At 37.9% G+C, this 26,300-nt stretch overlaps 1 protein-coding gene and 1 long non-coding RNA gene across 7 annotated transcripts in view; one reads left to right on the top strand and one right to left on the bottom strand.

Moving 5' to 3' along the window:
- COL4A4 (collagen type IV alpha 4 chain) overlaps positions 1 to 26,300 on the top strand; it is a 79,886-nt gene that overhangs the window by 24,061 nt on the left and 29,525 nt on the right. The window contains exons 8-30 of the mRNA XM_037406130.1: positions 829 to 897; positions 1,131 to 1,166; positions 1,918 to 1,980; positions 2,452 to 2,487; positions 2,640 to 2,681; positions 3,663 to 3,743; positions 5,002 to 5,055; positions 6,297 to 6,356; positions 6,978 to 7,022; positions 8,069 to 8,122; positions 12,820 to 12,889; positions 14,357 to 14,461; positions 15,053 to 15,217; positions 15,761 to 15,853; positions 16,187 to 16,350; positions 19,385 to 19,457; positions 20,730 to 20,836; positions 21,287 to 21,470; positions 22,238 to 22,303; positions 23,438 to 23,542; positions 24,058 to 24,276; positions 25,188 to 25,349; positions 26,008 to 26,178. Coding sequence (XP_037262027.1) covers positions 829 to 897; positions 1,131 to 1,166; positions 1,918 to 1,980; positions 2,452 to 2,487; positions 2,640 to 2,681; positions 3,663 to 3,743; positions 5,002 to 5,055; positions 6,297 to 6,356; positions 6,978 to 7,022; positions 8,069 to 8,122; positions 12,820 to 12,889; positions 14,357 to 14,461; positions 15,053 to 15,217; positions 15,761 to 15,853; positions 16,187 to 16,350; positions 19,385 to 19,457; positions 20,730 to 20,836; positions 21,287 to 21,470; positions 22,238 to 22,303; positions 23,438 to 23,542; positions 24,058 to 24,276; positions 25,188 to 25,349; positions 26,008 to 26,178 — 2,224 coding nt within the window. The remainder of the gene's footprint in view (positions 1 to 828; positions 898 to 1,130; positions 1,167 to 1,917; positions 1,981 to 2,451; positions 2,488 to 2,639; positions 2,682 to 3,662; positions 3,744 to 5,001; positions 5,056 to 6,296; positions 6,357 to 6,977; positions 7,023 to 8,068; positions 8,123 to 12,819; positions 12,890 to 14,356; positions 14,462 to 15,052; positions 15,218 to 15,760; positions 15,854 to 16,186; positions 16,351 to 19,384; positions 19,458 to 20,729; positions 20,837 to 21,286; positions 21,471 to 22,237; positions 22,304 to 23,437; positions 23,543 to 24,057; positions 24,277 to 25,187; positions 25,350 to 26,007; positions 26,179 to 26,300) is intronic.
- The window catches only part of LOC119156431, a 41,255-nt gene continuing 16,369 nt past the window's right edge, over positions 1,415 to 26,300 (bottom strand). For 2 of the 6 annotated variants that reach the window (XR_005107129.1, XR_005107132.1), the window contains 8 exons: positions 22,506 to 22,610; positions 18,951 to 19,050; positions 15,206 to 15,823; positions 10,674 to 11,644; positions 9,989 to 10,094; positions 9,712 to 9,876; positions 2,123 to 2,294; positions 1,415 to 1,978 (listed from right to left, as the gene is read on the bottom strand). This is a non-coding gene — a long non-coding RNA (uncharacterized LOC119156431). Of the gene's footprint in view, positions 1,979 to 2,122; positions 2,295 to 9,711; positions 9,877 to 9,988; positions 10,116 to 10,673; positions 11,645 to 15,205; positions 15,824 to 18,950; positions 19,051 to 22,505; positions 22,611 to 26,300 lie in introns of all 6 variants that reach the window. The other 4 variants (XR_005107134.1, XR_005107133.1, XR_005107130.1 and 1 more) reach the window with 4 other exon arrangements.

The following is a 26,300-nucleotide window of genomic DNA, read 5'->3' as shown; positions in this document are numbered from 1 at the left end:
AAACCAGTACAGTTTTAAAGTGGTTACTTTCTATAAAAAACAGCATCCCATTTTACTGAAATCAGTAGTTAAGTGGTAACTTAGTTAAATTATATTCAGTACATTTGGATTTCAAATGAGAAAACTGCAGAAAAATGTCTTAACATATCTATTCTTCACATATGTACATATCATGCTTTTAACAGTCAATTGAGCATTACAATTAAATTTTGCGAAACAATCATCTGTTCCTGCTAAGTCAGACTGAGGTTTTGAGAGTGCTAAGATTGGCAAAATTTTATAAAGGACTCCACAGAAAGTACTATGGGAACTTAGTTTTTTTAAAAACGGCCTTTAGGCATCAGAATTTTTTTTAATAGGCTGTGAAACGTATTTCCTAATAGGTGAAAATGTTGAAGACTATGCACGTGACCACAGTCCATACTTTCAGCTTTTTAATCACACTAGGTTCTTCTAAATCACAGCATGAACTTTTGGAGAAGGACGAGTGCTAATATTTAAAGCCACTGACTCAAGAAAAGCTAGGCATATTGAAATACTTGACAGTAAAGGCAAGATTTGTGAAGATTGTAGAAGTACCCAAGAGCTAGGGAGCATTTAACAGAGCAGAAGCTGACATGTTTTGCTCAACTGTGCAGAAGGCAATTTTACTTTTAAGGTCTTGTTAGATAAAAGAACTGCAAAATGCTCATGCATGGTTCTAGTGGGTTACCTAGTGATGTAGGGACACCAGAAAAGAACAGCCTGAGTAACTATCATTCCATCTCCATAGAAATGTAGAGTATGAGTAAATGCATCATGTTTTAAAAGACTTTTTTTTCTTCAAAGGGAAATCCAGGGCAAAAAGGAGAGAAAGGAAATACAGTATATGTTTCGCATTTTGGAAGAGGACCTCCAGTAAGTATATGATTCTGAAAAAAATCATGTCTGTCATATCTCATAGGAAGACATGTATGGTAAATGTAACTGTTCCATTATTCCTTGCTGTTTAATAAAGTTTGGTGCAAAAAAATTATTAAAAACAAAATCACAACTGGAACAGATAGCTTGTGATCTTGATAGCTATGAAGTTGGAAAACACCCGCAACAAAGCTTGTAATGATTCATTTGCGAAATGATTGTCATTACAGGGAGACAGAGGCGATCCTGGACCCCCAGGCATGCCTGTAAGTAGTCATTAGGTTCTATACATTCTTTTTATCTTGAAGGTCTTTCAAATTTTCCTTTTTAGTACAGTAAAGAAGTATTGGGGTTTCTCCGTGCCTGCCTTAAATAGCAAAATTCCAGAATAAAGTCTAACACGAGTTCCTATAGTTTGGCCCCATGATCAGCTCATGCTGGCTGAAAAGGAGCAGAAACAGACCATACCCATCTGCATTAGCTGCGTATAGAGCAGTTGTTGCCCTGGTACTCACAGTTTGCAGAATATTTTCTCCGTGAAATTCAAGGTATGTACAGATGTGACATCTTCAACAGTATCTGGTGGATCGCCCAAGAACATGCAGCACACTGCCATATTTTGGCCATAAAAACATGCGAGAAGAAAGAGTTTGTGTTGCTGACTCACATTTAATGGCTTTGCGTTCCTCTTCTTAGGCCCTTCAAAAAAGTATTCACCACTGAACTATATCAAGTCCCCACACTGTAGCAAAATTACTGACAAAGTATTCTTTCAATCCATTACTAACGTGTAACTCTGCATTGCCTAGTATCTGTACAGTATTACCCAGAAACTGTTGCTGAGCTGCTCTAGCAAAGTGAGGTTTCAGGCATGGTGTAAGCTTCAGGCCATGGGTGGAATGCAGTAGCCAGCAGACTGAGTCCAAGTGATGCAGGCATTTTGGAGTGACTAGTTTTGTGGAGAAAAGACTAAGCTCTTGGTATTTTCACAAACAGACCTTTTGCCATCTTTTCCAGGGACCTCGAGGGTCAAGAGGTACAATGGGCCCGTCTGGATACCCAGGCCATCCAGGCTTGCCTGTAAGATCACCACAGTTATACAGCCTTGTGTTTTCAGGATATGCATAAATTCTGGTCTACCAATTTTAGAATTTCCCTTAATATAAAACAAAACCAAAAAATATTTTTTGAGGCAGATGATAAAAAGAGATTTTTGCCTTACCTTATGACTTTGAGTTGGTGTGTATGTTGTTCCTTCCCATGCCTGCATGAACATGTTCCATCCTGGCAGTCTGTGGTCACGAGAGGAATGTGCTAGTGCTCTCTTCCTTATTCCCTTTCCCCAAGGCCACCTTGTGGGAGAGAGGGAAGTAGGAAGCCAGAGTTCAGCCCCCCTGAAAGCAGTGACAAGGTGAAGTAAATTACACTTTGGAATAGGTACATCCCAAGAGGAAATTCTGCCTCTAGGTGCTACTGGCAATAGGAGGTAATTTTCAAAGCAAAGCTGTCTCTAAATCAGACATATTAACTTGTCTTTATTCTCTTTTAAAGGGTATTCCAGGTTACCCTGGTTTGCCAGGTGAACAGGTAGGCAATGACATTTCCTCAAGTTAGTGAAATGATAGTTTATACAAATAGTTGAAATGTCCCTTGTTATTTGTTTTTCAAAGGAGTTACTTGATTAAATTTCAATGTCAGCATTGTCTGATTATCTTCAAACTACATTTTTTGTCAATTAGGGCAATCCAGGTATTGGAGTGGATGGACAAAAGGGAGAGCCGGTAAGAAAAAAAAAATATTATTAACCCCCTCCCAAATATTATTGAATATATTATTGCTGTAGAATTAGAAATCTAATAGAGTCTTGTTGGGTTCCCCAGAACCCATTCATTTGTGGCCATGTCATACTACTGATCATGTTATAATGGAAAGGGAAGTAATGGATGTTATCAAATCAATTAATTCTGGGCAGAAGTGATTTCTTCAGTGAGCTGCATATAGGAATCAAGCATATACTGGAGGTTTTGAAAAGCAACAATCAATATGTTAGTTAGCATTTACATAGCAATTACCTTCTGTACAGACACTGCCTAGATAATCACAACAGTACCCTCCAGTAAGTGGCTGTACCAGATCAGTCACTGAATCTCGTGCTATGCCCAGCACCAGATGCAAAGGAAAGGGTGTAAGAAAAGGACAAGCACACAGGAATAGTTCCTCTGTCAGTCTCCACCTATTAGCATATGCAGGACTTACAGAACCCATGTGGAATATTTGATTTTTCTTCTATGAATTTGTCTAGTCACTTAGAATTTGTGCAAGTTTCTAACATGCACAATGTTCCATAGCAAATCAATAATTTCATCTTCACATTCACAAAAGTTTGTGCTCAAGGGCTTCGGTTCAGAACATGAGACTGTATGTACACACAAGAGATTTGATAATCCTGTAACTATCTCCACAGCAGACTCTGAGCAGGAGCCATGAGTTCAGAGTTCTCAGTTATTTTGTTAGCCATAACATTACTTTTAATGACTGAGGAGAATAGAAAGGGATTAAAAACATCAACCTTGCTCATCTGGGAAGACAGTAAAGAGGCTTACAGATCTCATTATAAACCTTTATTTATCTGCAGGTATTAATACATGTCCATGTTCAATGAGTACAGAAATGTGCTGTAGTACGACAGGAAAACATGCTGAGTCTCACTGAAATGCCACATGGAACAAAATGTGTCTCTGCTGTTCCTTTGGCTTCCACAGGGTGACGTTGGACTTCCTGGGCCACCTGGATCACCACTTTTAGTTGGACCTCCTGGAGCTCAGTTGTTCAAAGGACAAAAGGTGCTGATTTGTCTTCATATGTAACTGTGCTCAACTTGACAAGTACAATTCTGTGATGTAATTTTTGCCAGGATGGCATAGGACAAATGTTTCTGTAGTAAACTAGCAGCTTCAGCAGAAATACTGTTGTTCAGCACACTTCCTACAGGCTTTCAGGAGTGGAGAGCCCATGTGTATTTTAGCTCATATTCCTGAGGGACGACTGTCCTGACGCAAAAAGGAGATACTGCCCTTGCTTTGGTTTTCTTCACTTTTTGTCATTAGCAAATCATATTTTAGGCATCTCAGGTAAAGTTGGCTACTCTGCTATTGAATCTTTTTTGTGGCTCTTCACTAACACTTTATTTTTCAGATCTTTGGCAATTAGTATTTTTGAGATTTCTCCAGTGTAATGTTTTGAACTATCAACCCTAATCCTTCTAGGGTGCTCTTTTAATATGAAAATTAAGTGTAATTTTGTTGTCCATTTTTAATGCCTGTTATTTACGGTACTTCAATATCATACCTACTGTACCTACAGTTGTGAACCTTACAAAATTAGAATATTTGTTTAAAAAGAACAGGAGTTAGAAAAATTGCATTATGGATCCATATATTGGAGTCTCTATGTCCTCAAGTCTGATTTATTTGAATACACAAATTAAAAGGTGAATTTTGTATTGCCAGCCCCTGCAGCCTCCTCAGTGCAGGGAACTGATAGATTTCACATATTGGATCTTAGACTTTGATTAACCAAACGGTTGCTAGGTAGATGTGTATGAGGAAGAGGGAAAGGACTGAAGAACTTATATAACTCCCTGTGTTACTGTGACATGTGGCATATGCTGCTGTGCATGACATGACATGATCATGTAGCCAATGCAGCCAGCCATGCATCCCATTCAGACTGGAGCTATGCACAAAAGTGTAGATTTATGCATGTGGATACTTGCATCAAACTAAATAAAGCAGCAAACATAAAAGAACTAGTGTCATGCATGTTTGTAGGAACAAAGCCCTGATTAGCAGATCCGTGCAAATGAAAAGATACATCTATCTTACTTCACAGTTATTATTGCTGGTTTGACAGTGTTAGCAGAAATAAAAATCAGTACATAATTGCTTTTCTTGTTTTTCTTCTGCCTAGTACGCCAAGGCCCAGTACTTAAGAAAATACCATTTAACAGTAGTAATTCACAACAAGACTTCAAAAAAGTTAAACAGCACATAAGCATGTCCTGCATATTAATATGCACAAAAACTTTCCTTGTATACATAGGGCCAAAAAGGACTACCTGGAGTAACAGGTTACAGAGGGCCACGTGGACCCAAAGTAAGTAATGTGATATTTTTTTTTTTTTTTTTTATGGTGCTGACAAAGTCCTTCTGTGGTTATTAAGTTATTTTTTTAAAGCACAAGGTGATGGAAGAAATAACAGCATTTGTGCTGTGAAATTTAATCACCACCTAAACAAGTGTGAAAGCAGAAGTATTTCAAAACCTTTGGAAAACCTTTCTGAGTCAGTTTTCTACATACCTATTCAAAGTTGCCTGGTAGCATAAGCTCCATGTTGTTTCCAGTTAGGCTACTAATATGTAACAGACTGGGGCTTAAGAAAATAGAAGCACAGATTTTTTTTTTTCAAGAAGAGAAATAGAGAAGATCTGTATGTGTTCTTAATGGGGCACGATGTCTGTTTCCCTAAAAATGTTAGGGAAAGACTTTAACTTCACGTTATGTCTATCCTCAAGAGTAGAGAAGGCAGAGCCACCTGTTTGGAGAAGGAGGTGCTCTTTGCTATCCTACATTTTCTTTTCTTCTATCAGCATGATTAATTTAAACATTGGTGTGTGCCAGTAAGGAGTTCCTGGATGCTGAGCTGAAGCAGCCACCAAAAAGATTCTGGAGTCTTTATTGCTGATAGATTTGGAGGAGGAAAATACACAGGCAGGAAATTCCCAGATCTCAGAAAAACAGACGATAACTGGGGACAAAAGAATGAGTCTCATTTATGTTAAAACTTTTAGTGTTGTAGCCAGAAGAGAAGAAACAAGAAACCTGAACATTACATTTCTGAGTTCCAAGTCTAGCGCTTTTTCAGAAATTAATTTTCCATTATAGAAGGACCACTGTTAACTTAGCACTGGAAAAGGAGACGAAAAAGGAGACTGATCTTTTTATATCAGTTTTACTTCAAAAATATGGGGTTTATATGTGTGCTCCAGTACTAGCTGGCCATGTAGATAATAGTACACTTGCTAGTTATAAGCAGGAACTGAGAAATTGACTGATGCAGCCCAAAAGACACCTAGAGCTTTAAAAAAAAAAAATAAATAAAAATTAAACTACTGAGAGGACTTTAAGCTTGAAGAACAGACCATAGCAGGTTCCTTGAATAACTAAAGCTACATAAGCACTGCTAGTGGTGCTGTATGAAGTGACTGAGCCTAGCAAATGAAACAAGATCTGTTAACCTAATATATACATAACTTAATAAGCATGCAGAAAAAAATAAAACATATGGCAGACTTCACCGAGAATCTTGTTTAAACAAAGTATTTTGACTGCTCTAGGGCATACCTGGGAGAGGAGAAAAGGGTGAAAAAGGCATTCCTGGATTCCCTGGATTGCGGGTAAGGAAGTTGCAGAATAAATTACTTTGTAAATTCACTATAATTAGGTTCATAATATATTTGGTGGTTTAAGTTTGCATTTCCAAGAAAATTTTTTAGGATTTTTTAAACTAATCTGTCATACTTTCTGCATAGAATGTTTAGGAGTCCTGCCCTGGGACTCCCCCTGTCTCAGTCTTAAACATAAACTGATATAGACTTTCTGTCCTTGTAAAGAAAGTACATCTGTAGAGTTATCCTCTAAATATTTAGAGCTGCACAGAACTCTGGAGTAGCACAGTACTAACACAGTAATTTTAATGTATTCCATACGTGCCAATGGCAATTTTTTACAGCAGCTTGTGTTTGATTTGTATATCGATGCTCACATGGAGCACTACATGTCTACTACCACGCTTGGTGCAAAATGGTAAAAAATTACTGAAGACCTGCCTTGGTTACTTCAGTCTATACAAATTGATGCCCATCTCTCATGAAGTATTTGCAAAAACTTTGCAAAGTTTTTCAGAAATATCCTAAGTAATAATTATCTAAAGAATAATAACTGCTCACAATTCTGAATAAGTGTAATTCTGAGTAAGCTTTTACTGTTTTAGCTCACATTCTACTTGCTTTCATCAGGGTAATCCTGGTTCTTATGGACCTGCAGGTTTTCCTGGGATGAAGGTAAGAAGACAAATTATAAGCAGCTCCCTGAACAGTGAGATCTGATATTCTGTGAATTTGTGCAGATTTGGTATTTCTACATACTTGATAGTCCACATTGCATGCCTTCCTTTTTCTCCTGCTACCTGTTGTCACAGAAGTTACATGAACTCTTTGTAATTGAATTTCTGCCACACTGAAATTTGGCTAAAATTGGCTAATGGGATCTGAAGTTGCAAGCAGGAGGAAAAGCCAGGGGGACATGTACAGAACATGTTAGAAAATTTACACAGCATGTTAACTTTGTTTGCCATGGTGACATTGTTTGTGTAATTTTGTTACACACATGGTTTTTTTTCATCTGTCTGGTTCAAGAAATTCCAGGTTTGCTGTTAAGTCTGCTAAATGTTAGTAATGAACTTACATCTTACTGGCATAAAGAACAACAGATGTAGATAGACAGATCTATATCTTGCCCTTTTTCCTATCTCCTCACCCCAGCTCCTTTTCAAATCTAGTTAAGGTAATAATCATGCTATTCATAAATCGTATTAATGTACAGATATTTGCATCTAGAGTAATGTTCCAGATGACTTTTATCTGTGAAATTACTTTTTACTTTGTTTTTTTATCACTGCCTACCTAAAGAGTTTGAACACTGGATGGATGAGTACATTAGTAGCTCATAAAAGGGGAGGAGGAGCTGATATGCAGCTGCTTTCCATGCAATAATAGTTTAAGAGGGTCATTCAGCAGCCAGCAAACCAATTTCAGCTGTATTAAGCAGAGATCCTGTTAGAGTCTGCTGGTATGTATTCCAGCTAGTTCTGTGCCCCAGTTACACTGAATCCGCTGACGACTGTCTAAATAACCTGGCAATACATGTTATGTTTTTTTTCTTACAGAAGAGATTCTACGAAACTTACCCCTCTTGAATTTTCTGAAACAAATTGCAGATGCTATTATAACATGAGAATATTGTGTAACTGCCTTACTGGGTTTTGTTAAATTCATTATTTTAATGTTTTAGCAGATTAATAAAATTATATTTATGTGATCCTTTCCAGGGGGAAACAGGATTTGATGGTTTTCCTGGACAACCTGGCTATCCAGGCATACAGGTAAAAAAACCCAAAACACACGTGCATGCACACATGCACGCACACGTACACACACACTCCCCTACATAAAAGCTAATGCTTCCTCCTAAATGTACTTAATTATCAGACCATTTCCTTTTAGAGGCTCACAATTACTTTTAAGATTTACTGTTTTCATGATAGTCATAGTTACTCAACACCATGGTAGTAAATAATGATGTAAGTAAATATTCCTGCTTGGTGCATATGAGAGTGGGAATTCCATTTTGCGTACCAAAAGAATTTGTTATCCCAATTGCCAATAGTTAGCTTTAACTATACCAGTATAGATATCTAATCCATGAATTCTAGTATTCTGCAAGTTATTAATGTTTGAGCTGCATTACCTAGAGAGGTCCACTTGGTAAAGGAACCCGCAGTTTAGGTAAAAGTATTATCCTATAAACTTTGGTTTATGAACAGGCATGATAATTGGCACAAAATGAGGTACCAAAATTTGATTCAGATGGGCTTGTTTGCATGATTTCCTAAAATCTCTTTGCATGTTTCCAGGCCGTTCACGTAAGTAGCTTTTCCAAGATGCTTACTAGAGTGGAAGCTGGACTCATTCACACCAGCTTTGTTTAAACATTTCCTACTTTTGCTCATTTAGATGGCACTAGCCATTTTTAAATTTTACAATTCATCCTGCTTTCTGTTAGATATTAGAAGTGTAGGTGTCATATCCAGGGAGCTAAGCAGTAAAAGAGGAGAATATTCATCTGAAAAGCATGGAAGAGATGCTTAATACAATTTCAGAAGATCCAGGTGCCAGTCTAGTGACATTTCAGGATATAAGATCATGGGATTCTTTTCTGCAGGCTGCAGAACTGATGATCATATTGTAATTCTGACAACAAAAACTTCAGAATGAAGGGAACTGTTATATTTTCTGTGGAATCTATAATGCTAAAGCACATTCAGAACAAAAAAAACCAGTTCTTGTTGCTACTTCAGAAGGAGGTAAGCAGCAGCGAGTCTAGCCAGGGGGAAGGTCTAGGGAGTCGCTGGGATAGGATCAGCAATGTATGAGCAAGAGGAGAAGTGAAATACTGCAACAAAGAAGGTGGGTGGCAGGATCATCAGTAGAGACAGAAAGGTTGAAAAGCTCATCAGCAAAGTTATTTCCACAGTACGGAGGACAAAAACAATATTGCAGAAATTGCGACTCTGTAAATATTCTGAAATACAAGTCAAGAAATGTCTGTTTTCCTCTGAAATAATCTTTTTCGGAAAATGTGTATAAACCAGTAACTTTTCTTAAAGCATGATTAGTTGCACCTGTGGAATCAGAGGAATGAAACTCAAGAGATTTGACCAAGAATCAGCTCTCTTACAAATTGAAGATTAAGATTGAAACACACTCTGCATAACCCGTGATGACAAAAGGAAGTAAACTGTGGCTGGTCCAAACTTGCCATAAGTAGTATACTACTAAAGACACGGCTGAAAGCATACAAATAAAAAGCATCAAACAGGTTTTCAAGAAGCAGGTTGACAAATGAGAAATGATAAAAACATGGAGTAACTAAAAAGTACAATAAAAACATCTGGTTTAGACACAGCCTTACTTGTTTCAAAGCTGGGACTGCCAGGAGAGTGCTAGACCAGCTTCTTCAGCCAAGATTTCTTTTATGTAGTCATACTTGCAGGGGGAAGAAATTGCCCATGGATGTTCTGTGTTTTCTCCCATTTGCCCATTATCAGCTTCACAACAATGCGGGATCATTCAGATACTAATCAGACAGAAACATTGCATGTCTTATTTAAACAGAAAAATCATTACAGTCTATTACTCTCTAAAAGTAGAATCCAACCTTAAGTGTTTTGTTGTCAAAAACTACTCACCTAATGTGCATATTGTTTTAGTTGGGGGCATCATTAGCAAACTTGAGACAAGACACTGAATAGAAAAAACAGTGCATTCTTCAGTCTCCTTCGATTATCCCACAGCCTAAGAAACCATAATTTAACACTACAAATAGTAAGCAGAAAAGAATGAATTGTAGTAGACTATGCTAGGGAGAAATTTGAATGCCTGCAAGTAATGATTTGGAAAGATGAAATTACAACTGCTAGTGCATGGAGCAAAAGAAAATAAATCTAGTGTAGACACAATTAAAAAAAAATCAGGTTAAATCATACAAACATAAATCATACACATAATTTAGAATGATTGCCCAGATGCTGTAGTTTTGCTTGGGAAATAATTGGATAGATCTGATTATTCCTGAAAGGTGCAGATCTATCTAGACTGCATCAACTGTTCATCTGGCCTCACCAGGTGTTGCTTATGATCTTCTAAAAATCACATAAACTGGAGGAACAAGGATATGATTAAAAACCCTCCTGAGAATAGACTGTCCTCACCTAGATACTCTGAAATAAATGCATTCAGAGAGAATCTAAGATGCATTAAGATTTAAGAGAAAGAGACTCAGAAAAAACCCAGTTGCATTCAAAGTAGATTTAATCTATAAAAAAATGTTAACTTTAAAGCAAAAAATGAACTTCCAAGGAATTGTTGGCGTACCTTTTGATCCCTAATTCTGGACATTGGCAATGCTCTGTGGATCTTGAACATGAGACAGCAACATGCCCTTGCTGCAAAGGCAGCTAATGATATCCTGGGCTGCATCAGGAAAAGTATCGCCAGCAGGCTGAGGGGGGTGGTCCTTCCCCTCTGCTCAGCAGTGGTCTCTGTCCTTGCAGATATTCTGAAGTTGTCTGGACACGGTCCGGGGCAACCAGCTCTAGGTAGTCCTGCTTGAGCAGGGGGGTTGAACAAGATTATGTCCAGAGGTCCCTTCTAACCTCAAACATTCTGTGATAAATATGAAAAAAACATCAAATGCCTTCTTCAGACAAAATACAAAGGAGGATATGAGTCCTGTCGAAATTGCTTTAAGACCATTTGTCTCTGCTACTAGTGGAATGAGTCTCATTAAAATAATGAATGCTCTTTACAGGCAGTGCAAAGTGTTCTTGACAACTGTCATATAGAGCTATAAAAACTTACAGAACAAATACAGTTTAATGCTTAATAGGGATATCAGTAAAATTGATAAGTGATTATAAGCTTTCATTTTAAGAAGACTCCAGGTCACAAAATACAGTAGCGATACGCTTCTGTTTGAGACGTTTGGCATTTTTATTTTTTTAAATAAACTGTTGGCAAGTCGAGTCTCCCGAATTTTTTATGGGAAAAGAAAACATTACCAGTCAATAAAATAATCCAAACACATATGCCACTATGGAGGAGTGTACCAACAGTGAAAACACAGCAAATATGAAGCTGCCATCCAGAGAGGGTCATACACCTAACATCCTAAAGAGAGATTGTCAGAGACTGGCACTGGAATTTGTCACTTAAGGAGATACCAAGAAATTAAATTTTTTACCTTGTCTCATCAACTCTTCAGTTTTCTTACGTTCTGGTTGTGTCACTTTAAAATCAGCATGGAAGTCCACTAAAACTTGGCCATATCCATCTACTGTACAAATCTTTGATAGATAGTTTTATAATCATTAAATTAATATTAAATCTCAAAATACTTTGTAAGTTTATCAGAGGAGGAAAAACTCTAGGTTTATTTTTTCTCTCCTGCCACACAGAAGACTCTTCTACATCATTAAGGAAGACAAATTTACATTCCTGTTTAAAATAGGCAAAGATGACACAAGGATGTTATTTCATTCTGCAAGATACAGTCAAAGGAAAAAGGCCAGCAAAAAGGTCAAAGGTCCAGAGGACAGCAGTCAGTGACCACTCCAGAGCTATTTAAATATTGTAGAGATAGCAATTAAAAAAGAAGAAAAAAAAAAAACAACAAACAACCAGAAAAAGACATGGACTCCTTGTTTCACTTGTGTAAGAACAGGTGTCCAGTTTTGCAGTCCCAGTTCTCCTTATCTGTGTCCTGAAATGCCCTGAGCTCCAGTCCCAGGAATGCAACCTTACTACGCAGTTCCCACATTCACATTCTTGTTTTCTCCGTTTGCTGCAGAGAGAAGGGTTGATTCCTAATCTACAAAGCAAGAAGTTTAATACAATTTGCCACATAAAAGACTTCCCTAAAGTCCACTTCACTTGCAATTCTAAATATCAAAATCCAAGCTAATTTAGAAATCCTCCAAGCAGAAGTGATTTTCCTTGCCATTAGTAGGCACTTTTATGTTTCCCAGATGCAGATGTTTTGCACTTCTTGTAAGAGCTTTGAGTACCTCTTAGCATTGATATTGTGTGTCAGACTGTGAAACCTCTTTCCTTAATGCTTATCTGTCGTCATAGAAGTAATTTCCAAATTCTGGCATAGAATTTTAAGGCAAATAATTACAGCTTGGTTTTTAAAATGTCTCAGTTAAATGGGTAGTGATTTACTGTAATTGATTCCCCTTTACACTAAATAAATGAAATCAAGTACAGCAGTCACAAGTTCTGAAGAGTCAAATAGATATGTACGATAGGTATATTACTGTTTAGTCACTGGTATCCTGAAAGGTAATTATTATTTTAAATCTTTTTACCTGGTTTTAAATGTTATAAAGTGTCAAATTGAGTTTCCCGGGTGACATGTGTCACATTCTTACATACCTGACCATTGTTGAAATTTTTAGTTACATGCAACCACACCGCATATTTGTATCTATCAGTAAAATTTATTGTTGGACTCTTACAGGGGGATCCAGGAGAAAAAGGACCCCCAGGTCCTCCTGGAGCTGTTGGAATTCCGCTGTTTCCTATAAAAGGTTATCGCTAGTTTTAATTTCTTCTGTATAAAGTGCGTAGGACCTGTTTTTTAAGGTGTTTGAAAGGGATCACTAGGGATTCAGGGGACAGGATCCTAAAACGTTATCTTCTTAGTGGCCACATTATGTGTGTGTTTGTGCCTCACTGATCTTACTGGAACTATCGTAAGCATACAAGTTTCAGATTAAATGTTTGCTTGAAAGATCTTTATGCATATAGTCACAGCTAGATCTGCAGGACTATCCCTAGTTATTGGACCAAAGCATATTTAATAAAAAGCTATGAAAAATAAGCCCATGTTAGATAACAGATGGCAAATAAGGAAACTGGCCTTCCCATTGTGATTTTGAATTCCTGTTTTCAGAACTGCCACAACACATAGATTTTAGGCTGTAATTAAGCTTTCTATTGCATAGCAGGGGTGAAATCCTGGAACTAGTACTCTCAACAGAATACCTGTCAATCTTATGATCTACCTACCTAAACCTCAGGCTGGGTTTCCATGTCTGAGCTCCCTTTATCCCCATCTTTATCATCAAATCGGTGAAAAGGTGTGTGGAAGTTCTTACTTCATAGCAGGAGGCAGTGGGGAATAGCCAAGCCTGCTGCCTGAAAGGGATTTGCTTCAGCATCTCACACTTGAGGAACCTATTGTAAGAACATTTTAACAGAGAACTTACCATGAATTGTATTTTTAGTGTAGCAAATGCCAATTGTGAACACAGAAGTTACAATACAACCCCAGTTCAGCAGAACCTCCACATTAGATAGGGGCCTCATCCAAAAATCAATTAAATTTGTTTTCCATTGGCTTCTGTGTGTTTCCAGCCCATACAGTGGAAAACTTAACCCCATGCTTAATATCGCAAGTAACATTTAAAGTTAGTCATGTGCATGGTGTGTGAGTGGATACATTCTTCAGAGAAAGAGGCCTTTAGCAGAATTGTTCGAGAACAGAAATACTACCAGTATCTTGTTTTTCCAGTTAATGAAGGCCTTTATATCTTATTCAGTTTTGGGGTTTTTTTTCTTTATTACTATGTAATTTCAATTTTTAAATTTATTGATTATAGCAATTTTGAAAATACATTTTTAAAATTTGGATAAGTTCAACTAGGATGATCCTGAAATGCACTGCCAAATGTGCATAACGCAACATGCACATTTATTTTAAATGCTGTATGTATTTATTTCAGGCAAACTTATCTGGGCATTCTGAAACGTAGCACAAAGACACTATTACAGAGTGTTGACGAGGGCAGGAATCCATAGAAAAGTAACCAAATCCTCACACCTTAAAATTAAATTGTTACACATACTTTAAAATGTTTCATAAAGACAGAAGAAGTTACTTTATTTTACTTCTGTGTAGTTCCCTAATTATAATTTTGGTTACCGTTTAATTTAGTTTTAAACTGTCAATTGCATAAGATGTTCAGTTCACATGTTTTTATAATTCTGTGTAGGTCCACAAGGAGATCCTGGATTTCCAGGTCCTGCTGGTGATATGGGAGCAGTCGGGCCCATAGGTCCTGCAGGCCAGCTAGGAAGACCAGGAGAAGATGGAACAAGTAAGAGAATAGGGGATAAAATGTGAATTATATACCAGTAGGAGAGAAAGTAGCTAAAAGAAAACTGTTCTTTGTTCTTGGTTGATGCAAGTCACCAACAGTAAGGATTTGAGCTCTACAGAGAGTTCAGTAAAAGTATTAGCTCAGCACTTAGTGGACAAAAAAGAACCAAAATTATCCAAACAGAACATTAGAAATTACTAGAAAAGGAACAGAAGACAAAGCAGAATGCTACCACACGCTGTAAATTCATGGTATGTCTGTATCTGAAGTGCTGTGCTCAAAAATTTTATTTTCCATCTTGAAAAGATATAAAGGAAGGTGATGAGGATGACTTTGCTCTGTATAAGGAACGAGAATAACTGGGATGTCTGGAAAATAGATAATGGGAAAGAGGAAAAGAAGCATTTGAAAGCCTAAAGCAGGAACCTCTTTTCCTGGGCATCCTAAAAAAAGATTTAGATTTAAGTCTTTGTTATATAGAAGCTCTTCTTTAGGACGGTTCTGAATTCTGTAATTTCCCCCATGATACCCCATAGTAATCCTTACAATGAAGCTGTATGGGGCATATACCATTATTTATTTTTATAGGTCTGCCTGGCCTGCCGGGAGTACGCGGGGCACCAGGACTTCAAGGTTTTCAAGGTGACCCTGGTTTCCCTGGAACAGGTGAATCAATCCCAGGAAGACCTGGACTTCCTGGACCACCAGGCCTACCAGGACAGCCAGGAAGACAAGGCTTACCTGGACCACCCAGTAGGTTCAGCAGCAATTTATATGGCGAGAATATCATTCTGTGTATTAATAGATCCATTGCTTTGCTTGGTCCTACAAAAAACAGAGGTGAAAAGTGCATTTTGACAGATATATCAAACTTTAGATGTGATGTGGAAAACTTGTTTTTCCTATTAGTTGTCAATCAGTGAGATTTCAAGATTTTCAGTTTTCTGGCTGATTTAAACCCACAAAGTAACATATATGAAAACGTCCCTAAAAACGTATCACCTGAAGTTAAAAACACAGCAAACCCAAGTCAGCATCATTTAGTAAAGAAACAAGACTTGTAAAGTTCTACACTGGAAAAAGAAAGAAGCAGCGGCAATGGAAAAGCAGTGTCAACAACTCTAGCCATACTGACTCTTGTAGTATGATCTGTAAGTAAGGACTTGTAAAGCATTTCATAAGATCCTTAGCCTTTCACATGACGATAACAAGATAAGGGAGAGGAGACCACGTGACCTGAGCTGTGGAAAGAGTCAACCTGATGAATACTAGCTGTACAATTTGTTTTTTTCAAAGGTGTAATCTGTACTGACAGAGGGATCCCTGGAGAACCTGGAGCGAAAGGTCAGATAGGACTTCCTGGAAGAAAAGGTGAAAAAGGAGAAAAGGGTAAGTATGCCTGGACAGCAGTAATTTGCATATGAGACTTATGCTAGATATATCAACCTACATTTGCAAGAAGTTTATGGTAAGTTGGAGGATAAGGCCCATCAAAGTGTGGAGTTCAGTCACCTGTTGGCATTGGGGCTTCTAAGTCAGTGGAGCCCTGTCGGTGCAGCAGTTATTGAGCACTGCAAAGAGAGACTGATAGGCTTCACTCCTTTGAAGGCCCTAACGAGATAAAATGGTCTGGGTGCTACTCACACAATAAAAAAAGGGCAGTGTTACTTTTTTCGTCTTAATTTTGCAACTGTTTCAATGTAATTTTGACACATTCACTAGGAAATCAAGGCCTCTGCTCATGTAGTGCTGGTCCTCCTGGTCCCCGTGGTATGCAAGGACCTCCAGGTGCTCAAGGAAAGAAAGGACAAATGGGATACCCTGGAAGGCACGGAGAAAAGGGCGACCCAGGCTTATCTGGTGCAATGGGATCACCAGGGCTCCCTGTGAGTAATTTTCATAAGCTTCAGTAAATAAATAACATCAAGTTACCACAGGAGGCATTTAAGCAGAGTTGTGGAGGAACTGCCCTGGAAAACTATCTGAAAGTTTTATCTACATTTTCTTATTACAGGTTTGTTGGAGGATGCATTTTATTAGCTTCTATCTGATTTCGCTTGTGGCAGTGGGCAAAGTTTTACAGTGAGGGACAGAATCCCATGCTGTGTTTCTGGGGTGGTCAGGAGGCTTAGGAAAGCTGGTGAATGTTCATCTTGTTTTGTTTTGACTTGTTTTTCTTTTAGTTTTGAATACCCATTGTTTTTCTTGAAAACATTGTAGATGCACAAATTGTTCCACTGCAAATGATTTTTCAGTTATTTCAAAGGAAAGCATTACCAGCAAAACCTTATCAAGGCAAAGAATTGCATGATGCTGGCAGATCAAGGTGGATTTTATGTCAACATCCACATGGGGTGGGACAGGGTCTGAAGAAAAAGGAACCCTTGATTTTATTCAGGCATTTCAAGTAATTTATATTTTTTTTTACTAATTTTTTAGAAATTATTTGAAAAGCTTAATTTATTTGATACACTTAATTTATTTTATGAGGCAGTCTGAACATAATATGGAGTCTTTCACTCCCACAGACTGAAAGGCATTGCTATTTGTTAGCGATTATCCCTTTGCTGTTACATATAACTTTAAAAATCTCCCATTTTCAGTCACTACTCAGCCAGTTTGTTCTCCACAAGGATCACCGCTATAGACAATGCCTCCTTTCTCTATGACATACATATTAGCAGTAAAGCTGAAACGGAATAAAAATTTTGCCCTTGATTTAATAGTTCATAGAAAGAAAAATTACTATAACCATGAAAATAAAGACTTTTCATTTGCTCAATTAGCTTCCCTTGCAGTGTAGTGTAACAATTTCGTTTCAAGTTCCTGAAGAACAGTAACTGAATGAACTTTTTGTTAGTAAAGATTCTGAGTACTAGAATCATTTGACATCAACATACCATGTTCATTTTTTCCTAAGACCAATTAATTCCAGTGTTAACAAATCAGACATCCAGTTTCTCATGGAAAACCCATATAAAGATTTTTCATGGCAAGGTGGAGGGGAGAAAATAATTAAGAAATATTTAAAAGATACCTTTAGGTCAGATGTGTATTTCTACTTCAATATTGGCTGTCAGGAGGACTAACAAACAAAATGAATTTGAGCTCAAGACCTATATGTTTCCTGCGTCAGTAATTTACTGGGTGATGCTTGTTGCCTAACTCAGTGAAACTAGCTATTACTTTTGGAAACTGACTTATTTTCTTTAATGCGCTTCATATAGTTTATCTTATTCCCCACAGTGAGCAATAATCAAAACACCAATTAATCTAACGGCTTTAGGAATACATTATAAGATGATTTATTGGACTTGCTGTGATTTTGTTCCACTTGTTTTGGTCTGGCATGTGGACTGTGCATCCAGGATGCTGCATGCCAAAACCATGCCAATAGAGGGGTTTTGTAACATACTTTCTTGTGTGTGAGAGCAATTTCTTTGAAAATATAAATAGATACACTTAGATTTATGACTGTTCCATTATGGGGGGGGTGTGTGTGTGTTTCTTTTTTTGAGGTTTTGTTTTGTTTTAATAGCAGAACTCTTTTTCACACATGGAATTGCTTAAACATTTCCAGAACGTTGTCTTTCAAAAGAAAAAATACAAAACAAAACCATTGTGACACTGAAGGAAGGAGATAGAGGGGCTCTGTCATTCTAGTTCTAATGGTTTCATTGCAAGCTTTGCATTTATTTTTATTTTTCTTTTCTTAAAATCCTATTACCTGAGTGGATTAAGAGAAATTTCAATCTTTTGTTACTTTTGAAAGTGTATTTTAGCCCTTGTGGCTCTTAAGTAAAGCTTGAAGCCTTGTCCTGAATACTTTGGTGTTCTTGGGTTACTTAGGTGAGAAACAAGGACAAAGTAATCAGTTTGGAAATAAATAAGCCACTTTGATACAGAAGTGCTTTGGTCTAATGGATTTCCTACATATATATACTTTTTCCATTTTTCTGCTCTCTTTTCTTGCCAAATATCTCATTTCACTTTCCAAACTTGTCACTGCTAACTTGAAGATCTAGACGTTTTAACAAATAGTCACTGCTAGTGTCAGATACACCACATTTTTCAGAAGTCTTCTTCCTGTTTTACAACTGTCGCGATTTACAATCACTTTATAAATTCTGTTTTCTCTACCTATTTCTTAGTGGAAGAGTTTGAACAGCAGAGGAAACTAGTTGAATAATACCCCAGTTTTCCAACCTTAGTGGCCTTTTACTTCTGCGTACATGTCACATGGTAAAATATATTTACCCACACATACTATTGCAAGATCAGACCCTCAGCAATGATACGCAAACTGCACTCTGCTTGGAGAACTGACAGCACAAATCAGCATAAAAATATAGAAAAGTACTTTTTCTCCCCTCTAAACCTGTCAAGTCATAGATTCTTCTGACAATGCCAGGTACCTAACTACAGGCAGATGAATTTTTTTATTCACACCTTTGCAGGCTTTCACTCAGAAAAAACCATCACTTACCTACTGCTGTACTCAGTTCTGGGAGGACGGCTTTACACAGCAGTCGCCGTGCTCCAGAGGTTCCCTTCCTGTGTAGCCTCGGTGCATTCTGGGTTGAACTCTGCAGGGGAAAGTGTTTGTGAATCATTTGCATCTTAATATTCTTGCATTTACAGCCACAGTTGTATATGGCCATAGACCCAGTTTCTTATAGTTGTGTATCTGTGCGTTTGGCAAAGTCAAGCTGAAAAGGCCAGATGCCATTCACACATTTCTTTATAGACATCAAAAGAGATAAGTGTTTCTTTTGGCATTTTACTTTAATTGCTGTGGTTTTGGGAAACAATGAAAGAGCAAGAGAAGTATTTATTTTTCACCTCAGTTCCCACGTTGATTCCTTGCTGGAGATAACTGACAATTTTTAATATTTTTTTTTTTTTTTTCCCAATGGTAAGGGGCCACCTGGTTCTGCTGGACAACATGGTGAAAAAGGAGAGAAGGGTGATCCAGGAAGAGTTAGAATAAAAGGTAAACCCACAGATTTTATCATTAGCCTTTTTGTTTCCTATACAATGCCTGAGCAATAGTGTGAGAAAACCGTGTTCATCTATTCTGTAATAAAGTCATTAGTTTAGAAAGTTACTGAAGCCTAGAGGTCATGTGTATCCAAACTGCTTTCTTGGTACCATCTTGTGCATCTTGCTAAATACAAGATCAACAGTGTTGCGTGGTTTTTACTCTATAGTTGAGCCATAAAACAGTTTTAACAGCTTGATATTAATGCTAATAATTGACTTTTCATGTCATGTGATTGATAATCAGGGTCTTACAGAGATCTGCATAGCAAAGACTAAGCAGGATACAATTATTGTGAAAGCATGAAGAAATATTATCATATAGAAACCACTCCTGAAGTGTCAGATGCCAGTATCCCAGTTGCTATCTCAACTTAAACTACCAATATCCTTCTTGGGAAAAACTCAGTCTCAGTTGCTATTCAGATTCTTGCCTCTGTTTCTGAAAATTACTCTTGACTAGGCATTGAAGAGAAACAATAGGCTACCATTTGCACAACTGAAATTCTTGTAATTAAATAGCTCAAACCCTCTCCACAGTTATGGTTATGATTTGCAAAAGCAAAAGAAACAGAACAAATTACAGCAATCTGATGGCAAAGCTTAGTTAGAAATGCTAAACTAATTATTCAGACAAAAGATCGTCCATCTTACTGTTTGTGAAAAGTTGCTTTGGATGCCTGTGTCTGTTTTCAGATGTTGAAGCAAGGCAAAACATTTGCTGTTTATTTGCAAAGGATCTCTTGACACAGCAAAATGAATCTTTGGGTTAGAATAGTTTTATTGTCCTGTATGCAAAAATTATATTTTCATAAATATCAGTGCAAGAGAAATCTAGGGGTAAAAAAAGAAAAAAACCACTTTTTGGGAATATTGATGCAATCATTCTGCATCATTTGGCATTGCTATGTCCTGATTTCACAGAAACCAAGAATGAAACTCTGGCTGATTTCAATAGCAAAATATTTTCACTCTGTATATAGCATGAACAAAAGCCACATTCTTGTGGTGCCTGTAAGCATGTCTTTTACAGAGAGACCAAGTTGTTCCATGAGGTATCCAACAACATGCTGCCTTCCCAAGTCTAAAATACCTCATTATGGAAATGGGAATTCAAGAAGTGGAAATTATCATACACAGATGATGAATAGTTACCCAGCATTTACCTGAGCAGAAATAAACCCCCCCAAATATTACACTTCATTTTTTTCCAAATTGTTTTAAGGAATAAAAGGTGAAAGAGGTCCTACTGGTGTTCCAGGATTTCCAGGCCAAAGAGGTAATGATGGCAGAGATGGGGAACTAGGATTGCCTGGGGAAAAAGGAGCTGAGGTATGTTTAACTTTCTCAGAATTTTTTTCCATTTCAGGTAACATCGTATCTTATGAAAGGGCTAGCTACTTAATGAAGAGTACCGTTTTATTCCAAATTCCTAGCAGATTAATAGCTTTTATCACTTTATGTTAGCCTAGATAAATAATCATAGCTTTTATCAATTAAAAAATTATTTCCTTGGAAGTATTAGTTTATTTTGGTCTTCCTGAATATAATTTCTGCTTATACTGTGTGCTATTCTGAGATGAGGAAGAAAAAAACCCCACAAAACTCTACCCTTTGTTCCTATTGCCTTTGAATATTTAAAACTACAAATATATTTCATGTAATCACTCAATTGTGGAAGAGTGGTTTCTCCAGATGATTCTCTAACACGGCTTTTAATAATCAAAAAGAGGAAAGAAATTAGGTCTTCCTATTTCTTATCAACATTTTTTTTTCTTTTAGGGTGATTCTGGAGTACCATTGCCAGGTGATAAAGGATTCCCTGGGGTCCCAGGGCTTCCTGGGATAAGAGGACAGATGGGATTGCCTGGTTTGGGGTTTCCCGGCCCTCCCGGAGTCAGAGGTAGCCCTGGAGACTTTGGTGATACTGGTAACATTGGGCCACCTGGTCCAAAGGGCCAGAAAGGTAATTTGAATGTTTACATTAACAACCAAATAACAAGATACATGTTTGGTAGCATTCATTACAGTTTTATATATGTATTATATACAGTATTATTCATTTATACTGAAAATTGATTTTGGCAGGCTCAGTGGTTATGTGAAATATGGCCACTGAAAGGTACAATACTGTCAGCATTTAGCAGCAGACAGTAGTGAGAATACGAATTGCTACGGGCCTTAAACCTGCAAAGTGCCACTTACATGCTATCAGAAGAATTATTTTCTGGAGTGAGAACTATTCCTGATTGTAAGGATTTGCAAGGAAATGCTTTTTTGCTGAAGGAGTGGAATAATACAACTCTTACTTAAAGCTTGGTCCATTTTTTGGTTATAAAAAATCCCTACCAAAATGAAAAAAATCTACACTGATTGCAATTATCTAGGAACAAGAAATGTATATAGAATTGAGAAGAAAATACTCTTTCTTACAGAGGTTATTGTAAAGACAAATTTCTTCAACAAGTAAAAAAAACGTTTGTCTTTGAAGACTACAACTGTATTACGTTTAAATCATTACCAATATTGTATGCAAAATAAGTGTCAAGAAAAATATATTTTAAGATTGTTCAAACCTTCAAGTAATATAGAACTAACAATGTGCATAAACAGTCCTTTCTCTTTACCTTTGCACACCTAGTTAGTTAGTTCCACAGAAGGGTTACAGTAAATGCTGGGACTCCATTTATTCTAAAATCAAATAGGCCAGTTTCTTTCTCCCTCTTGCTTCAGGTGAGACTGTACGCATTATACCATACCCTGGAAATCCTGGTCCCCCGGGTTTTAAAGGAGTTCAAGGTATGTTTGCAGATGGGATAATTTTTGGTTTTAATTGAAATGGAATTTTAAGTTGCTAATTAAAAAAAGGATTAAAATAATTAAAATTATATATATTATAATACTAATTAAAATAAGAATCCTAAAAAGATGCACTAATCTAGTTTTTCAACAGATACATGTCTCAAAATGTAAAACTGCAAATATGCAGCAATATACTCACGTAACAGAATCAAAGGTCAGAAAGCTGGAGTTTGGATGATCAAAAGGTGTGCAGGCTGCCTCCGTAGAAATTATTCATTGAAGGTAGCTTGAAACTCTGTCCTGCCTCAATTAAAATACATGAGAGAGTCTGTAAAACATAGAGGTGGCTGGAGCTGGATAAGACCTAGAACATGTACATCTGGATACTGGGGAAAAAAAGGTGTCTGAGGCAAAGATACACTGCAAGACTGTAATTCTAAAACTATATTGCTCATGGCAAGATGCAATTGAGCCCAGGCGCCTGAATACTTATTACCATTACTTCAGCTTCTTCAATTTAATTTAAATTCTAATAACTTATCCAGGAACTAGCAAGATGTTGCTTGTGATCACCTCCAACACATTTGAAACACCCCAGAAAATCCTGATAAGAACCAATGGAGATACTGGTTTTTCAAGCTGTTTAATATGGTATTACACAGTCCCTGACATCAGTACTGTGGGAGGTAACTAAAATTTGTACAGACATGAAAGAACAGGGATTAGTGTATTGAGCTCATCTGCACCATTCCAGAAGCAGCACATAGCACAGAAGAATGTAAGAATGAGTTGACATCTGTCACTCACTAGGTGAATATTGTTGATGTCCTATAACGTTAAAATGTTATAGGAGATTTTAATTTTTTTCCTCTAATTTACCCTGGTGATTTGCCATCTGCTGTTTATGGATTAGGGAACAGGTCCATTTAGAAAACCAGCAGCCATGCATTTGGTTGTGACTTGGGTGGTGGCTCTTGCCCAAAATGTTCAAAGCAGATGAAATCCATTTGTCTTCAAAGTACATGAATTTGTATGGGATAAAGAAGCAATACTGTTCCCTTAGATCACACATTTTAGAGCTCTGTCTTTTGTCTGTTTCGGGTTTTTTACATATTTTATTTCTGTTCCCAGGACCAAAGGGTTTAAAAGGACTCCCCGGTCATCCTGGACTAAATGGCTTTGATGGGCCAAAAGGCTATAGAGGCAGGCCGGGAGCAGGAATCCCTGGGCCAGAAGGTGAATTGTGCTTTTCTTAATCCAGGAGACCTGCTGGTCAAAGTATAATGCATACCTGCAGGGTAAGGTAGTTACCATGGTAGATTAGAGTAGGAAGCACATTTCAACAAAAGCTACTAGAAGAGGAATCCTTACCAATTTCCCTTTCCTCCAGCATTACAGGTGCTGTAATAACCTAAGTCCAGAGAAGAAATAGTTTCTGAAAACTGAGAATAATTAGTATCATTTTAGCAAAGGGATTGAACTGGACAAGTGTGACAGTACACAAAGACATGCTCCAAAGAAAACCACTGTCATTTCCCACAGGAATAAGTACCTCCTTCAATCCTCACACATCATTAGCTGAAAATGAGAAACCTGAAATTTAATGTATGATATAATTTTTGTTTGCAAAGTGATAATTTAATTCTGGTTAAATTTATATTATAATATTCCACAGGGGTTGGGGGGGGGGGGGGGGGCGTTGCAGAACTTCTGAATTATGCCCCATTTGAATTTTAAAAACATATTAACAGGCTTTCGAGGCACAGCTGGTGATCCTGGTGATGAAGGTGAAAGAGGATCTACAGTTGATGGTAAAAAAGGCCCTCCAGGTCCACCTGGCATAGATGGTCAGAAAGGTGTTCCAGGTGATACTACATACGGTCCTCCAGGAATCCCAGGCAACAGGGGACTGCCAGGACCCCCTGGTGAACAAGGAGCAAGGGGTGATCCAGGCGTTCCTGGGTTTCAAGGTATGAGCCAGTTTTTATGAAGCATTTTCATGTGTTCGAAGGAGAAAATCTGAGCAGAGTCAGTCCTGATTCAGATAAAACTTACTCTTTACCTGGATCCACAACGGTAACTGTGAGCCTATTTTTACAATTACATTTTTACAGTTAATGTTGATCAGCCACTGGGGAGATCTGTGCTGCAGGAAGGGAAGATGCCTTTACCCAGTCCCTGGAGTAACAGTCCAGCTTCTCATTCTTATTCCTGTTACTTGTTGCTAGTGGCCATCTGTGCTTAGAGCCTCCTGCTGTGTCACACAGATAGTCCCTGCCTCAGGTTGCTTACTCAAATCTGAAAAGACTGGCAAAAGGTGGGAGAACACTCGGGGAGAGCGGAGTGAATTTCTTTGCCTTGAGTTACACAACATAATCCTCAATATCTTGTGCACTACACTCCTCATTTCTGCAGGGAAGTTTTGCTGATTGCAGCAGATGTCTTCACAGTGCCACTTCCTTCCCACTTCATAGCAGATATTACTGTTTCCTTTTATAGATGTTCCTTTTGCCTGGCCCTAAGCAGACACACCCCCGCTTCTGGTCAGGGAACACCTATAGAACTGACCCCAGTGCTGTGTAGCTGGTGCAGGCCAGGGAGCTCCTTCCATTCTGCTCCTACACATCAGAAACTAGCTTTTTGTGCCATGCAGTCACCCTTGTGCATAGGCAAGAGTTGAATTCTTATTTGTTCCCTAAAGAATCTGCCCACAACAGCCAGTTATAAATTCCAGAAAAGCATCAGTTTTCATAATCTATGCAAAAACTAGAAGATAAGATATTACAATAACTGAACATGTAAATTTCAAAATTACAGTTAGGAACTCTAAGGGATTGTGAGTAATGGAAGTAAAACATTTTACAATGTGTTTTGTTTCCAGGACAACCTGGAACCCCGGGATTTCCAGGTGCCAAAGGTTTTAGAGGCCCAGAAGGTGATGTAGGAGCACCAGGCTGTCCAGGCTTCCCTGGTCCACCATGTGACACAAGCTTACCAGGGCCACCAGGATTCAGAGGTATCACAGGCCTGCCAGGACCTCAAGGTACACAACATCCATCAGGTTGCCTCACAGCTCTAAGCTTTGTGCATCTTTTCTAGCAGATTTAATCACATGACTTTTGTGGCTGGAAGGACATGTTTCCATAGGGGCTGCTCATTAGGGAGGGTGTACATTATGTTTTGCACATTTTCTTAAACTTAATGAATGCATGTCAGAGGTTTCCCAAGTTTCATTCCCTTCCCATAGTGTTCCTTAACTGGCCAAATCACAGTGTGTTCACTGTCAATAACAAAGGGAAGAGTTCTCTTATTCTGTTGTCCTGGGTAACTTAACTGTGCTCCTGCAATTACTGTGATACTTTTATCTTCCTTATTCTTAAATGGAAAGGTTATTTAGGGAGAGATAGGAGCCACATATATCAAAGGTATTTATGAATTAGTAGGGATTTTTTCACAGGGCACTTCTACTGATATGTGCCTCACCAAAGAAATACCAGAAAGGAAACATTCCAGGTGAAAAATCTAGGCAGACCCTAGATAATCAAGATTAGATCCAGCGTGGTAGCAAAGTTTTCAAGTTATTTTGCCATGTTTCATGATACTCAAATTTATACCAAAATCTATCATTTTATACTTTTTAGATATAATTGCTGAATCCTTTTCTTGCATTTACATACATAGATTAAGGTTCTTTTTCTCAGGTTTACCAGGCTTTAAAGGTCAGAGAGGAGACAGGGGCCTAGCTGGGCCACCTGGAATCAAAGGTCTCAAAGGTGCTCCTGGCTCACGAGGTCCCCCAGGTCATCCAGGCTCCAGAGGACTTCCAGGACTTCCAGGCAATAGAGGACCACCTGGTTTCCCAGGACAAACAGGTATGTCAAACATCCTGCAAACCACCCCATCTATAACTTCTCTTGTAGAGGGAGCAATTTCTACTGCTGTTAAGGCTGGGAAGTACTTTGCACCCTCCTCCCTTTCCAGCTTTGAGAATAAC

This window comes from Falco rusticolus, chromosome 13 (genome assembly GCF_015220075.1).
Source record: "Falco rusticolus isolate bFalRus1 chromosome 13, bFalRus1.pri, whole genome shotgun sequence".
Lineage (NCBI taxonomy): Eukaryota > Metazoa > Chordata > Aves > Falconiformes > Falconidae > Falco > Falco rusticolus.
The sequence above is the reverse complement of the archived record's forward strand: the minus strand, read 5'-3'. Positions and strand labels throughout refer to the sequence as shown.